At 38.4% G+C, this 23,506-nt stretch overlaps 1 protein-coding gene across 1 annotated transcript; it reads left to right on the top strand.

Annotated features, from left to right (window-relative positions):
• Nucleotides 1-22,008, top strand: dlk1 (delta like non-canonical Notch ligand 1). Its single transcript, XM_043697403.2, has 5 exons — nt 1-421; nt 3,149-3,212; nt 12,388-12,518; nt 17,648-17,792; nt 20,224-22,008. Exons 1-5 carry the CDS (start codon nt 337-339, stop codon nt 20,966-20,968), a joined length of 1,170 nt encoding a protein of 389 aa, XP_043553338.2. The 5' UTR covers nt 1-336; the 3' UTR covers nt 20,969-22,008.
• Nucleotides 22,009-23,506: the final 1,498 nt, after the last annotated feature.

Raw genomic sequence — 23,506 nt, 5'->3', positions numbered from 1 at the left:
CCCCCAGCAGCTGCCGGCTGAAGCCAGGACCGCGGCGGTGCCTGTCAGGGGGCGAAAGCCGCCCAGGGAGTGTGCTCAGCACCTCCTGCAGCACCCCCAGAGGCCGGCGGACACTCTGCTCCCTCTCCCGCCCTGAGTGTCTCTCTGTGGCTGCCCACCTCTGTACCGAGAACGGGCTGTTCAGCTCGAACTTGGTGACCACCAGGAGGCGGTGTAACTCCTCTCAGGGAAGCCTCTCAGTGCAGGCTGCTCTGTGGGGAAACCGCTGCTAATTCATTCGGATCTGAATCTTTCCTAAGTGCTGTTCAGGTCTTCCGATGAGTGGAAGCTCTCAGTATGAAGACGGCCGTGGATCTCCACCGTGCTGTCTCGGTGTTAGCTTGCTGCATTCTGATCCTCATGGTCGGCGCCTTCGCTCAAGGTAAATTGAGACTTTATTTGACGCTATGTCCCGTGTCACGTCAGGCTCCGATTGAGAACCGTTACAATAACCGCCCCAGTCAGATTGGTGTATTTTCAATGGGGACCCAAGGTGTTCGCGATGACCCACGGACACTGGCGACAGTGTGAGCCGCTCCCTCCGCAGTGGGAAACCTGCATTTCTGCATCTGGGGCTTACTCGGATCAAACGAACTTTATAGAAATGAATTGATTTTCACAGATCAGAATCATATTAAACTAACTCCGTCGGTTAATATCAAATGCTGGATGTTAAAGTTCATCACACTTTTTCAAATATCCTTCCAAGACCCTTTCTGCTTAGACCTGTGGCGGAACTATATGGGTTAAACACACTTCCTTTAGAAAGGGTGAATTTACAATGTAAATGATACTGTAAAACAGATCTCGTATTTACGAACACATGCAGTGTACCTCTTAGACCTGCGCGTTCAGAACTGTCTTCTTTTAGGATTCAAAATGAAGAATGAGATAAGTGACACTTTTGGAAGATTTCATCATCTCACTCGAACAGCTAAAGCAAAACAATAATAGGCACCACCAGCCCAAGCCTTAATAAGTGAATTCATCCGCTGTATGGCCAGATAATATATATGGCATTCATTCCTGGTGGTGGCACATCCAATGAAATTAACATTTCTTTAAGAATTATGGTTCAAATGACGCTCCTTGCATTTTTAATGTGGGCGTCCAGAATACAATGAAGTTCCAAGAGCGGATCCACTGTCCCTCAGATTGAATGGGTAGACATCTACCTATTGGTCATGGCCCTTTCTGTAGAAAAACTCAGCAATATGACATTGTAGAAAGTTGGAGGAGGTGTTAGCCGGGAGTAGAAACCATTTTTAAACAACCCTTTGAAATGTAGAAATGGAGGGTGGGTGGGAGATGGACATGCATTATACTTAGCAATGGTGAAATGTTGTTCAGCTCCAGTGAGAGATGATAACCTGCCACCTTGTGTCCTTGGAAGTGAATGTGCTGACGCCTTGCCGCAGTTACACCATTGCAAGGATATACAATGTGTTATTTTTATTGTTAGTTTTATAACGCTTCAAATGTTCACCGTCTTGTTTGACTTTGTACTTTTTCCCTTGTGTTTATGGTCATCTTTCCTTAACAGTTTTGATGACGGAAACTTAACAGCTGACGTTCGTAGTTTTAACAAATCCACCGATACTGCCTGTCTCTCATATATTTTATTTTGGTACTGGAATCACATCGTTCTCTGTCATAAAACATGTGCAAAGAAGCTCTTGTCACACTTCTGATATCAACGTCGTAAAATCCATTTCTGGTATTGAAAGGGAAATGTTACAGCATTTATTTGGTAACAGCAATTATTAATAACCAGGCTCTAGGTGTGATTATGTAGAGCTTTCTGTACAGCACACACGCACAATGACTTCAAAGCTAAGGGTGCCGGAAATCTGAAATAAAAATAGCGAATGCTGTGAATATTCCGTAGCTTTGAAACTGGAGAAAGTTAGAATTATAACTAATTTTAACCAACAGAAACGGGAAAGTCGGAATGACAAAGAACAGGGAAGGTTCAAAGGCAGATGAGATTATATAACAGAAGGACCCTGGTGTTGCAGTGAAAGCAATAAGATTGTTATCCAAGTACTGGGGAAACCAAGGAATCATCTAAGCAAACAATGCTGTTTTATTTGGTTAGTGTGGAGAAAAATGTTGGGCTGAAGGTCCTGTTTCTACACTGTGGGGAATCTAATCTAAATGCCACACATACTGTTTTGGGTTTCTAAGACATAAATGTTGAGGAGAGTAATGATCTTGAATTCAACTGGTACTCTGATGCAGACAGTTGACTGTTGTTAAAGGTTCATAGCCCACGTAGCACATTTCACCAGTCGTCTCTCAGGTAGGCATGTGTAATTAGATACATTGCTGCACTGGCATTCACAGGTGGTTGACTCTACTGCAGAAGGCAGACTGACTGCAATCTTAGTTACTAATAAACCTACAATTCTCCTTGTTTTCCTGGACCTCTTTTATTCTATTGTACCATGACATATATTTAAATTTATTGTAAAAGTTATAGAAAACTTCTACAGTGCTAACATTCTCCTTCCCACATTCTTCCCACAATGTCATTCCTGCTAATACCATGTCTAAAATGGAAATATATATTCACCTTTTCACGTGTTTGTGCAATTCTGGAAAGTTGTTGGAATTTCTCATCTACAAGTTAAAATGACTTCTTAAAACTTTTCATGGACTTTTATTTCTGTTCTTGAAGAATCTGAAGGCTCAGTGGAATACCAAACACAGATGATTAATTAGCATTCCACTGCTTTTATTCGTATTTAAATTTCTTTAAACTTGATTAGCAGAACATTAGATCTCCAGTGCCGAACAATTCCATTATTAATTCAGTCCATTCTTTGAATTACACTCTGTGGATTTAAATATAAAATTAACTTGAAATTAAAGATTGCTGGGTAACCAGTCTAACCGTACCCTCCAGATATAAGGAGTGTATGAGGAGTAATTAAACCATTGCTATCTATGATATTAAATATCCATTGTAAATACTAATAGATACATAATGGAGTTAAATAATACATTGGAAACTGCAGAAGTAATATTTATACATGTTTTCTAGGGATGGTTACTCTGCTAATTAGTTGGGCAATCAGTAATTTACATTTTTCTTCTGTACCTGTAGGAATTGAATGCAAACGTGGCTGTCATTCAGTAAATGGATTCTGTGAAACTACTGGTGAATGCAGGTACAAACTCAACTATTTATTTAACTTGGGGAATATTATCTAAGATCCAGATTTGTGAAGAAGATAATTTTGTTTGTTTTTAATTACAAATGACCAATGTCATTTGACTAAACTGTCCAGCAATGGACTAGTTAAGTGTTAACATTGAATTTAGGAATGATTATAGCACAGACGAAGGCTGTTTGACCTGTGGAATCCATACTGGCTCTCTACAAAAAACATTATAGCTATTTCCACTCCTTGCTCATAGTGCTGTTGCTTTTCCCTTCGGGGGCTTAACCAAGTCAATTCACATCATTTGAATTTGCCAAACTGTAAGGCAATGCACTGTAGATCATTATTATCTGTTACATAAAAAAGGTCTTATTTATGTTTCCTGGTCTCTTGGCGAATCACTTTTAATCTAGGTCCTTGACTGTTCTGCAATGGGAAGAAAGTTTCTAACTACTCTTTCTGGACCCCTGTAAATAAAGTCATTGTACTCATGCTGGATCGTAGGGCTGCTGTCTCATTAGAGAGATATGATGGTGGTGGTTTCACCTAAGGGTAACCACACCTCAGGCTAGGGAAAGGTTGAAAAGGATGGCCTTCACGGTAACCTCAGCTAGTGTGGAAATTGAACCCATGTTGTTGGTATCACTCTGCAATTGCAAACCAGCTATCCACTCCATTGAGCTAACCAAACTCACCAAGACACTTATCAAATCTCCTCTGAACCTTGTCTACTGAAAACAATCCCATCATCTCCATTACATACCCTCCTTTGACTTTATGACACTATGGCTTTGACTGGTTCCATCCCACTCCCAGGCTGAACCAAATTGTTTAAAACTTTGGTGTCATACTTGACTCCAAGATGAGCTTCCAATTACTTTATTTTTATAACTGCACAAAACCCTACTATGTGCTTGCCTACACTGCCTCCAGCTTAACCAGTTCCCTGATCTTAAAATGATCATCCATGTTTACAACACACTCCATAGTATGACTGTCTAAACCCTCCAAGATACTTGAACTCCTCCAGTTCTGACCTCCATCATTAATTTTAATCACTTCACCATTAGTATTATGCCTTCAGCTGCTAAGACTCCATACCTTCCTTCATCACTTGTTTTTCCTGTCTGATGTTCTAGCATGTATCAAACAGTGCTGTATTCCGATGGCATCTAAGTTAAATAATACTGAGGTTTGGATTCGTCATCCCAAGAGTATTGAGCATGGTTCCAGTTGATATGGCCAATTGGAGTTGCACATTATTCATGATTTTTTTACTAAATTAAAGTCAATTACTTTTCAATTTTGATTGACCAAAGACTCAATTCTCAGGGTTTTTTTTTTTGCCAGTCATCATTTTTGTGGAGTTTCTAAAGCTACCATCTCCCCACTCACCACCTCCCCTGACCCTTGGTTAAAGGTGTAGCTTCTAAATGGAAGAACCCTTGAAAAAATTCTGTCACACCCACCTAGCAAGTCAAGACAATTTTCCTCTTTTTAATCTTTATTGAACAGTAGTTCCCTGAATGTCTAATTACAGAAAAACATAGAAATGTGGGAGGTTTGAATTATAAGAAGAGGGTGGATGGACTAGGACTTTTTCTGTGGAGCACAGGAGGCTGAGGGGTGACCTTATCAAGATTTATAAAATCAAGAGGGATATGGAGAAGATGATTGGCCAAGGTCTTATTCCAAGGGTAGGCTATCCGAAACTGGAGTGCAAAGGTTTAAGGTGAGAGTGGAAAGATTTAAAAGGATCCTGAGGGGCTATTTTTTCACACAGAGTGTGGTGCACATATAGAATGAGCTTCCAGAAGAAGTGATACAGGTGAGCACAATTACTACATTTAAAAGACATTTGGACAGGTACATGGATAGGAAAGGTTTAGGGGGATATATACTAAATGTAAGGAAATTTGAGCAGTTCAGTTCAGGAAACCTAGTCGGTATGGACGAATTGGGCTGAATGGTCTGTTTCCATTCTATATGTCTCTACAGCTCTATAAATGGTTTTAATAAATACCATGTGGGAAGAGTCAGAGTTAGAAATGCAAATCTTTTCAAGGCTCAAGTAGAACATCTCCAGTGTGGATTGAGAGAAGGTGATGCTGAAAATACTTTGTATTTAAGAGCTGAGTTCCACTCTCATGGGTTGGGAGGGGCCAGGTGAAGGCTCCAGAAGGGAAAGCTGAAAACTGACGTCTGTGCTAAAGAATAGATTTATGCATCATGCTCGCCATTTTTAATGGTGATGCCCCTCAAGAGAACACAGAGGTCCATTTTGGAAAGTAGTGAATTTCCCTTTTAAGCAAAGTGATCATTTCTGATTGTGTCAGACATATTCAAAGCAAATCACCAAGCACCTTACACTGACACATTGCAATGATTCTTTTTGTGAATATTTCTACAAGGTATTTAATTTTAATTCTGCTCACTAGCCTAAAAGAAAAGTAGGGTGGCACTGTGGCTCAGTGGTTAGCACTGCTGCCTCACAGCACCAGGGATCTGAGTTTGATTCCTATCTCGGGCAACTTGTCTGTGTGTCTCCCCATGTTTTCGTGGGCTTCCTCTGGGTGCTCCAGTTTCCTCCCACAGTCCAAAGATGTGCAGGTCAGGTGAATTGGCCATGATAAATTGTCCATAATGGTAGGTGCATTAACCAGGGGTAAATACAGGGTAAGGGAATGGGTCTGGGTGGGTTATTCTTCGGAGGGTCAGTGTGGACTTGTTGGGCCAAAGGGCCTGTTTCCATACTGTAGGGAATCAAATCTAAGGTCTATGAATATTGTTGGCCAATCAGCATATGTAGATCAGTAGTGGGCTGCCTGGCTTTAACTAGGATTACGATGCTAAGGATATTGATTTTATGAGGACAGCTTGATAGACCTTAGAATATACCCTGCTTGATGTCCCTTTGAAGATGCAAATGACACACAAATATTGTCCATCTGAAATAAGGGATTTGCATTTATTTATTTTTATGTGTTGATTCCTGGATAAATAAATGACAGGCTAAAAGTGTTAAGTATAATTTTGTTGCTTTAAAGAAGCAAATCTTCTGCTAAAATTGTCAATCTTACTTCTGCATTGTTGTCTCTACTTGTCACATCCTTGGTTTATCTTAATAACTGATGCAGTTGAATTTACAAAAAATGAGAGTATTTGTTAAATAAAGTTGCTTGCTTGCCATATCTTTAATAACAAAATACTATTAAGAGCCATGACAATCATGTTAATTTAATATTTTGATTCCAGTGCGGTTGTGAATATTAAAAATTTGTTTGCATACATGTGCTGAGTATGGTTGCATGATGATGCAGCATATCAGTTGATCCTCCACATTTTGCATTTTCTAATCTTAATGTGCCAGAGTTAATCACATTTTTACATAAATTGTTTTAGTTTAAATGCAATCGGTCATTTAGATGTAATGCTGCTGCAGATATTATTCCAGACCTGCCATTAAACAATGTCAATATTCTGTTTTTGGTCACATGTTTCTCTTTTACAGTGGGGCGCCTGTCTTTTTCTACAGCTCTTTATTAAATGGACTCATGTGTGATATTCCTAAATGTAGTCCTGACAGATTCTTTCTTCTGGGAGAACAGTTTGAAGGATGAAGTATCAACTTTCAATAGAATCATACAATCTAGAAAGAGGTTGTTGAGATTGCCATATCTATGTTAACTATTTGATTAACCGTATAATTCATTTTTATGCATTACAAACACATCTTGTGTTACAGGGCATCCATTGAATTTTTATAACATCAGCAGGAGGTTTCAGAGGCAAAATGATTAAGAAACCCTGCTCCAGACATTCCTTCAGAAGTAATTCTGATAATATCCCAACTCTAGAGAATGTGAAATTCAAAAATTATCTTGCTATTTGTGGAATGGATCTGTCGTCAATGCGGGGAATTTAACACATACCTATTGTCACTTGGTGATGGCTGATATTCATCAGTATTTTCAGATGTTCATGGCATCATTACTGACTGGGCCAGTCTCTAATTGCCTTTGAGAAGGTATGGTGAGCAGCTTTCTTGAACTGCTGCAGGCCATGTTGTGAAAGTACACCCACAGTGCTGTTGCGTAGGGAATTCCAGGATTTTAATCCAGCAGTGATGAGTGAATGAAAATATATTTCCCTGTACAAGAATCATAAGAAGTTAGCAAGTGGTTAGAAAAGCAAATGAAATGTTGTGGAGATTGCAGTACAAGTGTGGAAAAGTCTTGTTAGAATTGTACTAGGCTTCGAGGGGACAACACTTGGAACACTGTGAGGTGTTTTCATTTCTTTACCAAAGGATATATTTTGCTTGGAGAAGGTGCAGTATATTTTAACTAGATTGATTCCTTGGATGAGAAGATTGTCATATGATTAGAAGCTGAGAAATTGGGCACATACTGTCTCAAGTTTAGATCTAAGTGAGATATAAAGAATTCTGAGGGAGCTGAGATAGTAGGGTCTGAGCTGAATTTTTCACGCCAGATGTCAGATGGTACAGAATTCGGGCAATGGGAGGGGTAGTGTAAACTTCAATGTGAGGTCAGTGACATAGAGTCATAGAGGTGTACAGCATGGAAACAGACCCTTCGGTCCAACCTGTCCATGCCGACCAGATATCCCAACCCAATCTAGCCCCACCTGCCAGCACCCAGTTCAAGGTTGAGATTGATGGACTTTTGGATTCTAGGAAACAATTACGTGACTTGGCGATCAAACTGGGAAAAGGAGCTGATGCTGCAGCATCTTCCTCAATGGTGGAGAGGTTTTGATGGGCTCTGTAGCCCACTCCTGCTCCAGTTTTTTATGTTCAGGACAGCATGGTATGTAACTTGGACAATAACTTGCATGTGCCCATAGCCTGTTCCTCTGGGGCAGCAGTGGTTGTGGGATTGGAAGGTGCTATTGAAGAAGCTGTGGTGAGTCATTAGAGTACAGCTTGTAGATGGTACACACAGTGGCTACAGCTACAGTACACCAATGCTGATGGCAGTAAGTATCTAAGGTGATGAATGGGTTGTCTATCAATTGCACTGTTTAGTCCTGGATGGCATTGAGCTTTCTGAGGGTTTTTGAAGCTGCACTCATCCAGACAAGTGGAGAGTATTCTCCACGAGGTGATGCGGCTTTCCATTCCAGAAGTTGTACAACAACATAATTGACTGTTGTCAATGCTCAAATCCTTATTGACCATTTGTTTCAGCAGATAATCTTTCTTCAAGTTTGCTTCAATTTTCCCTACCAGTGAGTCAAGCAACATAGTTCTGAAGTTTTCTGATAGTCTAATAGATGCACGCAGCACTACGTTAGACCATAGTTTCAATTCACAACAGTAAATAGGAAGTGCTGAAAACCTCAACAGGTCAGGCAGCATCTATTCAGAAAGAAACAGAGTTAACAGGCTACATTTTACCAAACATTGGCTGTCAAATTTGCAGAGTTTCAAGGGAAGGCTTTTCTTTGCAAGTTTTAGCGATCTCACACAGTTCTCCATTGTTTACTCATTATGTGCAATATTATTCCAGTGTGCTATCTTGCTTTCCCCAATGGCGGAATACTTACCACTGCCAAGATCTTTCACCACCCCTCCAGCTGTGGACCAGATAATTCACTGCAAGCCACAAATAGCCCTTCACAGACACATAATGGGAGTTAAATAAAGACGTTCAGCTTCCAAGGGAACAAAGGTGCAACAGGTGCTACCTCATTGTAAATAGAAACTCACATTTGTACATTTATCGCTACTCTCCATCAACGTCTACCTGATTGAGTGTCATTATAACCACAACTGCAAAATCTAAGCTGCCTCCAATGAGTGACCCAGAAGGAGGCCAAAGTGCAAACATTGGAAAGGAGCATGTAAAATCATGGGTATCCAACCAATTCCTCTTTACACTTTGGGAGGCCAAATGCAACAGGAAAGTATACAGTAAATGGCAGCACTCTTAGAATCTATAGAGGAATATGCAGGGAGATCTTGGGGTGTAAATCCACAGGTTTCTGAAAGTGGAAACAAAGTGGATAAGGTGGTAAAGAAGGTAAATGGCATCCTTGCCTTCATCAATCAGGGCATTGAGAATAAAGTTGGCAAGTCTTGGTGTAACTGTAAAAACTTTAGTTGGGCCACATTTAGAGTATTGTGTGCAGTTCTGGTTGCTGCATTATGGGACTGATGTGGAGGCTTTGGAGAGGTTGCAAAAGAGACTTATTGGGATGTTGCCTGGATTGGAGTGTATTAGCTCTAAGGAGAGTTTGGACAAGTGTGGATGTGTTCACTAGAGTGTTGAGGGCTGAGGGAAATAAGTAAAATAATGAGAGGCAAGAATTGGGTGGCAAGTCGGAGTAAAAATGTCAAATACTCGAGGGCATAGGTTTAAGATGAGAATGAGACAGTTTAAAGGAGATGTGTGAGGAAAGTTGTTTACATTAAGAGTGATTGGAGCTGGAATATGCCAGGGGAGGTGTCATATGCAGATAGGATAACAGTGTTTAAGAGGCGCATAGACAAGACATGAAAAGACAGGGAATAGAAGGAAACGTATCATGTGCAGGGAGGTGGGATTAATTTAGAATGGCATCATGGTCGGCACAGATTTGATGGGCCAAAGACCTGTTTATGTGCTGTACTGTATTCTATTTTCGATGTTTGAATCACCTCCCCCACCTGTGAGATGGTGTGCAGAACCAGCATTGGGCTGTCAAATCACCTCAGGACCCACAACTCCAGAGTTTACCTCTGCCTTAAAAATATTCAAAGATTTTGTCTTCCACTGTGTTCCAAGGAAGAGCATTCAAAAGACTCACTACCTTCTCTGAGAAAAAACAAATATCCTCATTTCTGTCTTAAATGAACAATCCTTCCTTTTAAACAGTGACCTCAAGTTTTAAAGGGTGAGCCATGGTGGATAAATTTATACAAACTCTTACCTTATATACTAGTCATTTCTCGAATTTCTTTTTGGAAATCTAACTGTATGGACATCCCTCTCTAAGTCTAAAATAGCAGGGTTCTAGAAAAGTGCATAAAAAAATTGCACAAGGTTCCTGATGTGGGATGTGGCCACATTTTCAACATAAGGAGAATTCTTTACACAGATCATTCTACTATAACGTGTGTTTCGTTAGCACAAATTGGCTATAATGCGATTGATGAATTATGAATGTTGTTTGGATGACGCAAAATCTCTACTGAACAAGTATAGAGGTTTTCTATTATCGATCTTCTAAAGCGAGATTTTCTATAATGGTTTTCATAGCATGATTTTCTATGGCGCAAGGTTGCAGAGGAACACAGTTGTCACATTATAGCAGAACAACCTGTATTTGAAAGCATTGCTCACATAGTTTTGTCCTTCGGTGAAGCGAGTTACCCCATGAAGTGAACAATAAACAAAGGACATTGCAATTTTAACTTTAAAACTAGTTATCTTGTCAATTACTACATTTAACCAATTGACCAATTAAAATAAATCTCTCCATCTAAGCTGTACCAGCATTTAAAGTCTTTGGTTTCCTGTAATTGTGCAAATGTTTAAATTATTTATCTTAAACATTGCTTTAAATTTAGTGAGTGTTTTTTTACAAGCATTTATTTTAAACAAATAATTCCTCAATTAAAATAGCAGAATTTCATTTAATTGTGTTAAGTTTTTAAGTGTTTTATTTTACATGAATAATTTTGGGCTTATAGCCAGACAATTGTTCAGACATTTTCCCATTTTACCAGGATTCTTTAAGCAGTAGTGCAGAAATATTCTTATTTTACATTCTTTTGTCTTCAGTAATTAATGTTTTGCCTTGTTTCCATTTTTAATAACTGTCCTTTTTGTCTTTTAAGAATTTCCATTTTAATGTTTCAGTTATCTATTTTTATTTCTCTTTTTTTTTAACCAATGGGGATTTTAAAGCATCTTGCATCTGGTTTTCTCCTCTGCTAGCAGATTCATACAAACGTGCACAAAATTACAAGGTGCTTCATGATTGTGAACAAATGATTTAATTATCATGCTGCTGTAGGATTATTTACAATTCTTGACCACACCTCTGTACTGCTTTGAGTCATTGTGTTCATTTTGCTAGTTCAGTTTTCCACTTGTTATTTTAATCTTATTCAATTGAATCACAATAAATAGAATACATTATTATTTCTTGTTTTGCTCTGCAAAGAATTTCATATGGCCAGACTCACAGGGATTAATGTGTGATGAGGCACAGATAATACAAAGGTGTCAAAATGAAGCAGAATGTGTCTTTTTATAAAATGGAATTTAAGGAGGTGTTGGTACTATTTTCTCACATTATGTCATGAGAAGAAAAGTAAGCCCTTTACTGTTGTGAAGGAGGAGAGAAACAAATTCATTTACCTAAAGGTAATGATTGGACAACTTTGGCACAGATTCACCGACTGTCCTCACATAGGAATGGGGCATCAAGATATCTGGGAAAATGAAGAAGAAAACCCTTCAATTACATATCAAAACTACCCAAAGTTTGAAGTCCTCACCATTAAGATTTCATGCAAGACTTTCTAAATCCATTTTCACTACTCACACTTTAATTACTTTGAAAATTTCACCTTTGTATAGATACCTTGCAAAAAACATTTATGCCCATAAAATATGGTTATGCCATCTTCAGGCATATTCATTTATGATGTTTAAAGCAGAAGAGAAGCAGGCAAAGATAACAGAGATAAACTAAACTAAAACAGAGCAAAAATAGAAATAGTACTTGAAAATGAAAAACAAAGGCACAGGACAAGTGTTACAGCAATTATTTCTCCAGAATTATTTCAAATGAATTCAGTACTGTTTAATCTTTGTTGCTTGTATTGATAAATGGAACCAAAGGAAAGAAGTTGCAAACCTGTGAAGTGATTGTAACAAGGTCAGCCAGGTCGACGTCATAGAATATGAGTTCTCTGATTTGGGCTGTTAACCTGGTCCAATTAGGGAATCCTGGCTGACAGATATAAACAGGAGTATCAGGGTTTTGTTCACCCTAGGAGCTGACTCTGCGCTAGCTGGGTCAGTGTCATATACTGTGCACGTGTAAATAAAAGGTGACTTGGTCATAGGATACTGGCCTCCGTGGAGTGAGTTCAACCTGGTTCTTAGCCACATACCATTAGTGACACTTTGCCTAGAATCTCAAAGCTGTTTCTCTGTTACAGGTGTAAGTCTGGCTGGCAGGGAGAGCTATGCGATCAGTGCATTCCTTTTCCTGGCTGTTTACATGGAGACTGCACGAAACCTTGGGAATGTGCATGTGAGGAAGGCTGGACAGGCAGCCTCTGTGACACAGGTTTGTTGATGCATGCTGTGTTCTGCAAATACAAAAGGAAAGCTGTAATATCCTCGATATAAATTTAAAGCAACTGTCAAATACCGAGAATTATTTTTGAGCCTGATCAAAACTTGGGTTTGAATACTTATCAGTAAATTTATTTTTAGGTGATGTTTTTCGTTTTGAAGATGGGAACCTATCTCGAAATATTCCCTTTTAAAAAGGGTTGATTTTATATGAACTTCATGTTTTGTGTTCAAGTATTTTTGTTCCATATGGTTAACATTTTATGGTAATTTAAAAGTTAGAGAAAGAACCTGAATGTCTTGAATAAAGCTCTCCCATCTTAACTACCATTTTTCTACCACTTCCTGTAACCATTTTACATTTTTCTTTCCCAATTGTTTTAAATAACAATATTGTTTCCTACCCCAATAGTCACTTATAGTAAATTATTATAATAACTGTGTGAAAAATTTTGTATTCTCCTTTTGTTATTCTAATTATAATGCTGTATTTATGCTTCATTTTCCAATTTACCAACCAGTGGAAACAATCTTTCAATTATTTATCCTTTCATGATTATTGGTACTTTGAAACCTCTTTCTCTTTAACCATCTCCAAATCAGTGAATAGTAATTGAATGCTTAAAGCTATTATCTAGATAGCTCCTGCAAGAAATAAAATTGTGTTTTTGTTGCTTAGTCTTAAGGTTGCTTAAAGCCTTGGATGCTCCTTCTTCTTTCTGTAGCCTTGTTAGACAGGCACGTTGAGTGCCTCTACACACTTGGGTCAATTACCCTTAGTACGTACATGATCCCAATCTGTGTAATTTGGAGCAAGGTCAAGAATTATAAGGTAAATGGAAACACTATAATAATATACACATCAGTTCCCTTAAAAGAGTCTATGAATCTTTGGCCCATGAAGTTTACGTGTCTATAATTATCTATCTAACTCCTTCGAGATGTAACTTTCCATCCTTCAGGCCTGTTATGAAGGTGTAAGGGGTACTGTACTTTTAAGGAAATTGAAAGCTAGCAAGAACTTAGAAAAGCACACACAGTGCTGGAAGAATTTACAATGTAACTTTTGGTTCAGCAGAACCAGCACTGGCTGAGTTGCTATGAAACAAAAACAAATTCAAATACGGCCAATCAATTTAAATTATGGCCCAAAATACCAAACTTCAATCAAGTTTGAATTTATGACAATATTAACACCAACAAAACGGACTGATGTTTTGGGGTATGAAACTGAAAAAAAAAATTGAACAGTTGGAGGAGAACTGCTGAGCCACCGACATGTACAGACTGCCCAGAGAATAGCTCTCTTAAAGGTACCTTTATCTATCAATGACCTATAAAACAGAAATCCCTAAGAAGAAGAAATGAAAACAGAGGAAGATACAAAGAGAAGATTTGACAGCTCGCTGATTTTGAAATTTTTGGAAAATCCTAATTGGGGGGTTTTATTGGACTAGTATTATAGTGGGGAGGGTAAAAGATAGGTTAGAGAAAGGAGTTGTAAATAGTTGTTAGTTAATATTCTATGTTAGACTTAAAGAATAAAGTTCTTAAATTTTTTTGAACTTTAAATAGTGACTTTTTGGATAGTTCTTGGCCTCTCAAATTTTAACAGATTATCACATGGGATAAATCTTTTTGGTGTTGCTGGTTTAAATTAGCAAGGAGGGGTTTACCCCATATCATAACAGCCTTTGGGATAAATGTTGTTCTGAAAGATTTTAGTGCAGTACGCTTTGGCTTGTGTCTCCATTACATTCTCACCAAATTCCCTTAGTTTCTCGGGTACACACCAGCTAGAAACCTATTCTTTCAGATCCATTCCTGTCATTAACAATATAAGCTGACAAAAAGCATAACAAATTCAACCTGGCCAGTTGTTGCTCTATCAGGTTATGTTCAAATAAATTGATGGAAGTTGCCTTTGACAGTATAATCAAGTGATACAGAGGAATCTAGCTCCTTACCTTATAATATTCTTAGTTCAAACATGGACAAAAGAGCTGAACTCTTGGTGAGATGAGGTCAGAATAACTTCTCTAAACATCAAAGCAGCATTTGACTGAAATTGGCATCAAGAAGCCCTAACGAGAATGGAGTTAATGTGAATCAAGGCAAGCCGCTGGTTGGAGTCATACCAATCAGAAAATAAGGTGATTGTGATTGTTAGAGGTCAGTCATCTCAGTCTGAGCCCATCATGTCTGGAGTTCCTCAGGGGAGTGTTTGAAGTCCAGCCATCATCAGTCCTTTCATCAATAACATTCCCTCTTTCATAAGATAACTGTACAAAGTTCACCAACATTTGTGACACCTCAGATACTGAAGCTGTCCATGTCCAACTGCAGCAGGATAAACAATATTCTGACTTGAGCTTACAAATTCAATGTGCATGGGAAATGTCCCAAGGCAGGGCAATGCTCCCTCTAATTTTTCTGAGGTCCATATGTGGCAGTCATTTCGAGAACTAGAAGTCAATATGTTGCACACCAGTTGGCAGCTGTGATAGCATAGTTTAGAGGAAACATTAGGTTTTTGGGGGGGGGGGGGGGGGGGGGGGGTGGGGGCGGTGGGGTTGTACGGGTAGGAGCTTTATGATTAAATAGGAGGTGATAGTAGTGTAGTGGCAATGTCACTGAATTAGTAATCCAGAAGCTCAGGCTAATGTATCGTGGACAAGGGTTCAAATGCCAGCCTGAGAGTTGTGGAACATAGATTCAATTAATATGTCTGAAATACGTAAAGCTAGTCTCAGACATGGTAGCCTTGAAGCCATAATTGATCATTGTAAAAACTCATCTGGCTCACTAATGTCCATTGGAGAAGGAAATCTGCCTACTTTACTCAGACTGGTCTACATCTCACTTCATAACAATGTGGTTGACTCTTAACTGCCCTCTGAAATGGTCTAGCAAGCTTTTCAGTTCAAGGGAAATTAAAAATGGGCAACAAATTCTGGCCTTACCAGTGATGCTCATATCCCATCAAAGAATAAAGGATGGGTGGTATTCCTGCACCTTTGTTAACCCACCATCAGGATAAGAATTCAGACCATTAGGCAAAAAACGTCTAATTGTTTTCATGGCTAATTCTTGCTGTTGGATAGATTCTTTTGAAGATTTCAAGTTAGAACTTAATAAAAGGTTATTTAAAAATGCAATGAATTCATTTTTTAAAATATTGCATTCCTTTCAACATTAAGGCAATCAAGATGATGATTACTAAGAACATGCTCAGGGAATATAAACAAGGCATTGTATTAGAATTCTGCTGTTCTTAAATATATCTATGTATAATCTGGTGCATAAATTACATTTTAAGTTATACTTCAAATGAAATAATTTGAATTAAAAATTAATGTATCTTTATTCGTATGTGGTTTCTCTGGCCCTGACTCTCTAATTTATAATCTAACCGTGGGTGTTGGCATGTTCAGTGGCAGTTGGCTCACAGCCCCTATCACTGAGTAAGCACATCAAATCCAGCTCCAGTCACCTTGCTAAGAACTGACTAGTGAGCTTCTCAGCCAATCACAGGTCCTGACAGTAGAACCTCACCTCGCCCAATAGCTTCCACATCCTAACCAGGGGACTCAATGATGAGAAGATAGTGGGAGTCACATGGAAAGTTGGGAATTTATTGCCACTGAAGGCTGTGGAGGACCCATCATCGAATATATTTAAGAATATATATGAAGAATATATTTAATATCATGCTGCAACTATACAAAACACTAGTGTAGCTGCACTTGGAATATTGTGTACAGTTCTGGTCGCCATATTTCGGGAAGGATGTGGAAGCATTGGAAAAGATGCAGAGGAGATTTACCAGGATGTTGCCTGGTCTGGAGGGAAGGTCTTATGAGGAAAGGCTGAGAGACTTGGGTCTGTTTTCATTGGAAAGAGAAAAGCTAAGAGAGGATTTAATATAGACATACAAGATGATCAGAGGATTAGATAGGGTAGACAGTGAAAGTCTTTTTCCTAGGATGATGACGTCAGCTTGTACGAGGGGACATAACTACAAATTGAGGGGTAATAGATTTAAGACAGATGTCAGAGGGAGGTTCTTTACTCAGAGAGTGACAAGGGCATGGAATGCCCTAAATGCCAATGTAGCTAGCTCAGCCACATTAGGGAGATTTAAACAATCCTTGGATAAGCACATGGATGATGATGGGATTAGTGTGGGGAGACGAGCTGAGAATAGTTCACAGATTGGCGGAACATTGAGGGTTGAAAGGCCTGTTTTGCACTGTATTGTTCTATATTCTAAGACTGAGATAGACAGGTTCTTTAGTACCAAGGGGATCAAGGTTTAAGGGGAGAAAGCAGGAGAATGGGGTTGAGAAACTTATTAGCCATGATTGAATGATGGAGCAGATTCGATGGGTTGAATGGCCTAATTTCTGCTCCTATGCCTTATGGCCTTATGGTCATTAGGGCAAGGGATGGATTCAAAGGCCTTCCACTTGCAACCTCAATCTAGCAGGTAGGTCATCCTGGTTTCCAGTAAACCAGTCAATTTCTGTGCCTGCTGGGAAGCAGGTGGTCAGGACACTGGCAATTTGAGGCCCTTTAAGGGACTTAATTACAGGCAATTCAAGAAATGTACTTTCTCCCCCAGCACTCAATAGCTGAGGTGGTGAGTGAGTGGCAAGTATCTCTCCGAGGCAAATTCTTTTTATATTCATTCACAGGATGTGGCATCATTGGCTAGGCCAGCATTTGTTGGCCATAGCTAATTACCCAGAGGGCAGTTGAAAGGCAACCACATTGTTATGAGTCTGGAGTTTCATATAGACCAGGTAAGGACAGCAGATTTCCTTCCCTAAAGGGCATTAATGAACCAGATGGGATTTTCCCAACAATTGACAACGGTATCACGATTAAATTCTTAACTCTAGATTTTTATTGAATTCAGTCCATGGCAGGATTTAAACCCAGGAGCCCAGAAGGTTACCTGAGTCCTTGTATTAATAGCTTAGCAATAATACCACGAAACCATTGCTTGCCCCAATAGTTTTCCCAACTATTGGTCCACCTTTGCTACCTTCCTTGCCATGAACAGGCAGAAGAAATTGCACCCTTAATTTTAATTAACTGCATTATTTTTCATTACAGCCTCCAACAGCTGCTCACCTGTGCAGCCCTGTGCTAATAATTCTACATGTATAGAGAGCGAAGATGGTGGCTTCATATGTATCTGTGGACAGGAGTTTATAGGAACCCATTGTCAACTTCGGAAGGGGTCCTGCCACAACAAACGGTACGGGATGCATGCTATCTGTACGACAGGATTTCAAGCAGCTTGCTAAGTTTCTAAAACAGATATTAGGAGTGAACTATTTTTGGCTCATCTGACCTCATCCATTCAGAATGACTTCAGTGCCCTCCACTGTAGCAGTCAAATGATCCATAAATAATACCAAGCGATTTTCGTTTCTTCTTCTATTCAATCCTAAATTTGTCCTTTAATTTAAATGTGTCACCACTTTAATTTCCTCATTTTGATTTCTATCATGTCCACATGCCGAAGAGAGCCCTAAGCTCCAAAATAATAAATTTAGATTCATCCTAATGCATATGCATTCATGTCAGTGACAGATAAACTGCATTATACTGTACTGGAATTAATCTAACTGCTTTATTGCATTTCTGAATAAGTCATATTGAATAATAAATCTAAAGCTGCAAAAGGTTACTGTTTAACTGAAGTTCATTGAACAGCAAGTGGTTTAAAAATCTCTTTGGCAGATCCGTACAATAGAATAATATTCAATGATCGAATAAATTGGAACAAAGAAAGAGGTCTTTCAGCCTATAGTACTTGTGGTAAAGCTAGCTCTTCATCTCAAAAAATGTATCTAATTTCACTTGCTTTCTCCATATACTTTCAAACTCTATCCAATCCCTACTTAAATCAGGTTTGCAGTTTGTGCCTCAAAGGTCACTTACATTTTAGGCCATTTAGCTTGACAAGTTTTGCAGTCCTTTAGAGTTGATGGCTGCCTTTAAGTTGTCCTGATATTGGGTTCCCCAGAGAATTTTCATCCAATGATCAGGATAGCTGTGAGCGACTGTAACCTGCTGACAGGACAGATTTTGCATATTGTCTACAATACTCTTAATGGTGACATAAATCTGTATCATGCCTTGCTTTTCACACACCCTATGTTCCCCACCTTCTTATCGAAATGTAAAATATGGCTGGAAAATGCCAAGTTTCACCTTCACCTCTGGAAACAGAGAAGCATCTCCAAGATAAAAATGAAAGCCTTTCAGTCAAATTTATATTTCCAAGTGTGAATCATTTGATAAACTACAGAACAAACTGTACATCTACTTGAATGTTTGTTTATAAATTATTTTGCTTATATTGAATTATTTAACAAATATTGATAATTATTAGTGCATATCTATCAAGGACTTTGCAGGACTAACTCAAAACTACATATAATATCTAATCACAATATTACTATTTAACTGTTCACTAATTCACATGTGTTTATGGATGTTATTTTACAGGTTTAAATTTATGTATATCTGTATTTTTATCATAACTGTGCAGGTTTGTTATTTACTATGAATGCTTTCCAGTGAGAAGTTCAGAACAACCTTACTTGTGGCAACAGAGTTGTACAGTACATGATTGTTGGAAGTTATGCAGTCCATTGAAACCCATAGTTAATTGGAAAAGCATGTACAATGCCCCAAATCCACTCCCACAAGTCAGGGATGGGATGGAATACTCCCCACGAGCCTGGATGGGTGCAGCTTCAACAACACTCAAGAAAGTTGACCCCATCCAGGACAACGCAGCCCACTTGATTGCAACCACATTCACAAGCATCCATTCACTCCACTATTGATGCTCAGTAGAAGCAGTGTGTTATCTACCAAGATACACTAAACAACTCACCAAAGATCATCAGAAGGCACCTTCTAAACTCATGATCCCTTCCATCTAGAAGGACAAGGGCAGCAGATACATGGGAACATCACCACCTACATGTTCCCTTCCAAGCCACTCACCATCCTGACTTGGAAATATGTCAGTGTTCCTTAACTGTTGCTTGAATTCCTCTCTCAGACATTGTGGATGAACCTACAGCATGTGGATTGTTATTGAAGAAGACAGCTCACTAATACCTTCTCATGGGCAACTAGAAGTGGGCAATAAATGCTGGCCAGTCAGCAATGTCCATGTCCCATGAGTGAACAAAAAAGACTGGCATTGTTGTAACAGGCTGAGAGAGGTTGTAGCGTCACTTCTTGTAATCCTAGGGCCCATTTTCCTTTCTCTGTGCCTGGACCAGTTGGATGACATTAATGCCCTTAATACTTTGAAACAAGGTATAGAGAAAGCCATGATCACAGGGAGCCAGAGTGATCTATGAAGAAAAGAAAATTTTAAATTAATGGAAAAAGAAAAGGTTCAGTTTGAGACATGCATGTTCCACATAATTTCCCTCTATTTAAGAGTCTGCATGTGTCCAATTTCCCAGGAATGAGACCAAAAAAAATCTCTTAATTGTATTAATGGGAACAATGCCCATTACTCAAGGAAGTAAAAATAGCAGACATTGCCATTTCATGCTAACATTGGATTCCAAAAAAGCTGGTATGATAGTTTCAAGGTTATTGATACATTACAGATGAATCAATTCAATATCTATTACTTACTTATTTGATTACAGGCCACTTTGTCAGAATGGAGGAAGCTGTTTTGATGATAACAAGGCTTATTGCTTTTGTTTGCCTGGTTTTACTGGTGACTTCTGTGAAATAAGCATCGATAACTGTCACCCAAACCCTTGTGCCAACAATGGAACCTGCACAGATCAGATTTCTGGATTCAGCTGTACTTGCCCTAATGGATTCACTGGCAAATTCTGTGATTATTCAGTCACATCTTGCCTTAGCCATCCATGTCAAAATGGAGGCACTTGCCATGACCATCTTGGAGGAGGATTTTATTGTAATTGCCTGCCTGAATATGAGGGAGAAACTTGCCAAACACAAACATTTAATCATGACACAAAGCACAATGTTTCTAAGCATGCAGTAACACGTTGGATTAGACATGGCAAACCCCTCCAACGATCATTGCATTTCTCTCATAAATCAATGCATCAACAAGGTAATGGCATGTTGACAATCACAGTCAAAGAAACCATTCACAAATCCAACTCACTGCTGAGTAGTAGTCAGGTGATCTGTTTTACTGTGCTTGGATTATTGACATGTCTTGTGATCCTAGGGACTACAGGGATTATTTTCTTCTACAAGTGTGAAATATGGCTGGCTAATGTTAAGTATCGTCATCTCCTCTGGAAACAGAGGAAACGTCTCCAAGATAAAGATGAAGACCTTTCAGTCAAAATTATCTTTCCAAGTGTGAATCGATTGACAAACTATGGAAAAAACTATACATCTATCTGAATGTTTGTTTGTAAATCAATTTGCCCATATTATATTGAATTATTTAACAATATATTTAGAATTATTAGTGCATATTCCAGCATTTTGTAATAATTATTGTTTGAATGTTTTTGATAATTGTTATGTTTAGAAACATATACATGAATTTATGTGAATTGTAAATTGACCAAGTGGAAACTTATACATTATGATGGTATTTTTAAATTACCACAACACTGTAACCTGCAGAATGGGATAGCAATGAGTTAAATGTTCTTTTAATTGTGCACGATCTGATTGAACAAGGCATAGAAAAATCCTACTTTTGTCTGAATTCATGATTTATATATTCTGCTTCAATAGATTTAGCTACTGTGTCTAAAAGTTCAATTTTGTAGGCCATTCTCACGGAGTTAATTTTCATATGGTTTATGTTTGAGGGGTTGATGCATTTGCTTGATTTGGACCCAAGTGAAATGCAAAAAAAGGTTGTCATAATGGATAAAGTAAAAATCACCAACACTAAAGAATTCTTGATAACAATCTAATATTTATTGATTTTATAACGGGATTTCTTAACAGCATGCTATACATTAACTACCGATAAGTATTTATAATCACATTTACATTTGTCACTCACAAATGTAGTCACAAATACGGTCAATTTAATCATTTGAAAGAATTAAAAACAACAATTAAAATATGTTGTAGCATTTTTTTACCAGTGCTCATTTTCAATAGAATTTCACCTTTATAATAAAATCAAATCATTAGCAATTACAGGATTATTCTTTATTTCTGAAACTTTTGATTTTTGATCCTTGAAAACTAAGATTGACTTTTACACGAAGTGTATGAAAAATTGTGTTTGTTTACACTTTAGATGAAAAATCATCAGGTCGATTTTTACATTTTATGAGAAATGAGAAATTTTACATTAAATTATTCAAAAGCTTAGTAAACTCATGTACAAATTGAAAATTTTGCTGTAGTAATCTCACGCTATTGATACAATGTTCATTTCCCATCATAAATACATTAAAAAATTCATTTAAGAGCAATTGACCAAATAGACACTTATGTTTGACTGCTATATGATATACATAATTACCGATGCATTGAATAAATAGAATTGTAGTCAGTGGTATCTATTTACAAGGTTAATTATTCACTTAATATGCTACTCAGCAAGTCTTTTGTGAGGAATGTGTCAAGAGACTAACTCATTGAATCTATAAATCTAGAAACAAATCCCAGACAAGCATGAGAGACCATATAATCACCGCAAATAGCCTCAAAGGTGGTATGTCAGAAAGGAAGGACATGTATTTACATTGTGCCAGCCATCAAGACAACTCAGTCAATGATTGGTTATTGTAAAGAAATACACAGCCAATTCCATTGATCAGTGAAATAGTAATGAGATAATTTCCGTCCTGTTCATAGAGACCAACAATCTTTAAAGTGAAATTTAAACTTCCAGCTCATAGCTGAAGAGATGGCATAAGTTTTCACATTTTTGGAGTTTTACTGTTACGAGCAAACCATGAGCAAAATGCTAAAAATAAAAGCAAAATACTGCACCTGCTGAAAATCTTAAAAGAAGGGATGTGCTGGAAAATCTCAGCAGTTCTGGCAGCAATGGTGGAAAGAAAAATTGAGTTGATGTATTGAGTGCAATATGACACTTCCATATGAAGATGTGTAGAAAGGTGGTGGATTTTTTGTTGTTGAGAGAGCTACAGCATCATAGGAACAGGAATAAGCCATTTATCCTATGGAGCATGTTCGCATCATTCAAAATGATCATAGCTGATCTTTACTTAAATGCTTTTTGCTTACTCCAAACTCAGACCTTTGCAGCAGGGGAAGTATTGCATATTGCTATCATTGATACAGTATTAACCCAGAAACTCTGCTGATGTTCTGGGGACCAAGATTCAAATCTCACTAGTGGAATTTGAATTCAATTAATGAAAAGAAAACCTGAAATTAAGAATCTACTGAACACCATGAAACTACTGTTGATTGTTAGAAATACCCATCTGGCTCACTAATACCCTTCAGGTAGGAACTCTACCATTGTCATCAGGACTGGCCTACATGTGACTCCAGACCCACAGCAATGTGGTTGACTCTGAAGTGCTCTCTGAAATGGCCTAGCAAGCCACTCAGTTTCAATCGCTGCAAATAAATGAAACTGGACAGATAACCTGGCATTGACCTAAACATCAGAAAAAACAAGAACAGAAACTGCACCTGCCATGTTGACCCTGCAAAGTCCATCTAACTAACATCTGGGAGCTAGTGCCAAAATAGGGAGAGTTGTCTCTCAGACTAGTCAAATAACAGCCCGACATAGTCACACTCACGGAATTATACCTTACAGACAATGTCCTGGACCCAACCATCACTACCGCTGGATATGTCCTGACCCACCAGCAGGATAGTGGCAACAGAGTGGTACACAGTCCAGAGAGAGTTGCCTGGGGGGCCTCATTATTGACTCCAGACCCCATGAACTTTCATGGCTTTAGGTTAAACATAAGCAAGGAAATC

Source organism: Chiloscyllium plagiosum, unplaced genomic scaffold (genome assembly GCF_037043375.1).
Source record: "Chiloscyllium plagiosum isolate Xiang-an unplaced genomic scaffold, Cpla_swu_hap1 HiC_scaffold_8, whole genome shotgun sequence".
Taxonomy (NCBI): domain Eukaryota; kingdom Metazoa; phylum Chordata; class Chondrichthyes; order Orectolobiformes; family Hemiscylliidae; genus Chiloscyllium; species Chiloscyllium plagiosum.
This window is presented reverse-complemented; position numbering and strand designations above follow the sequence as displayed.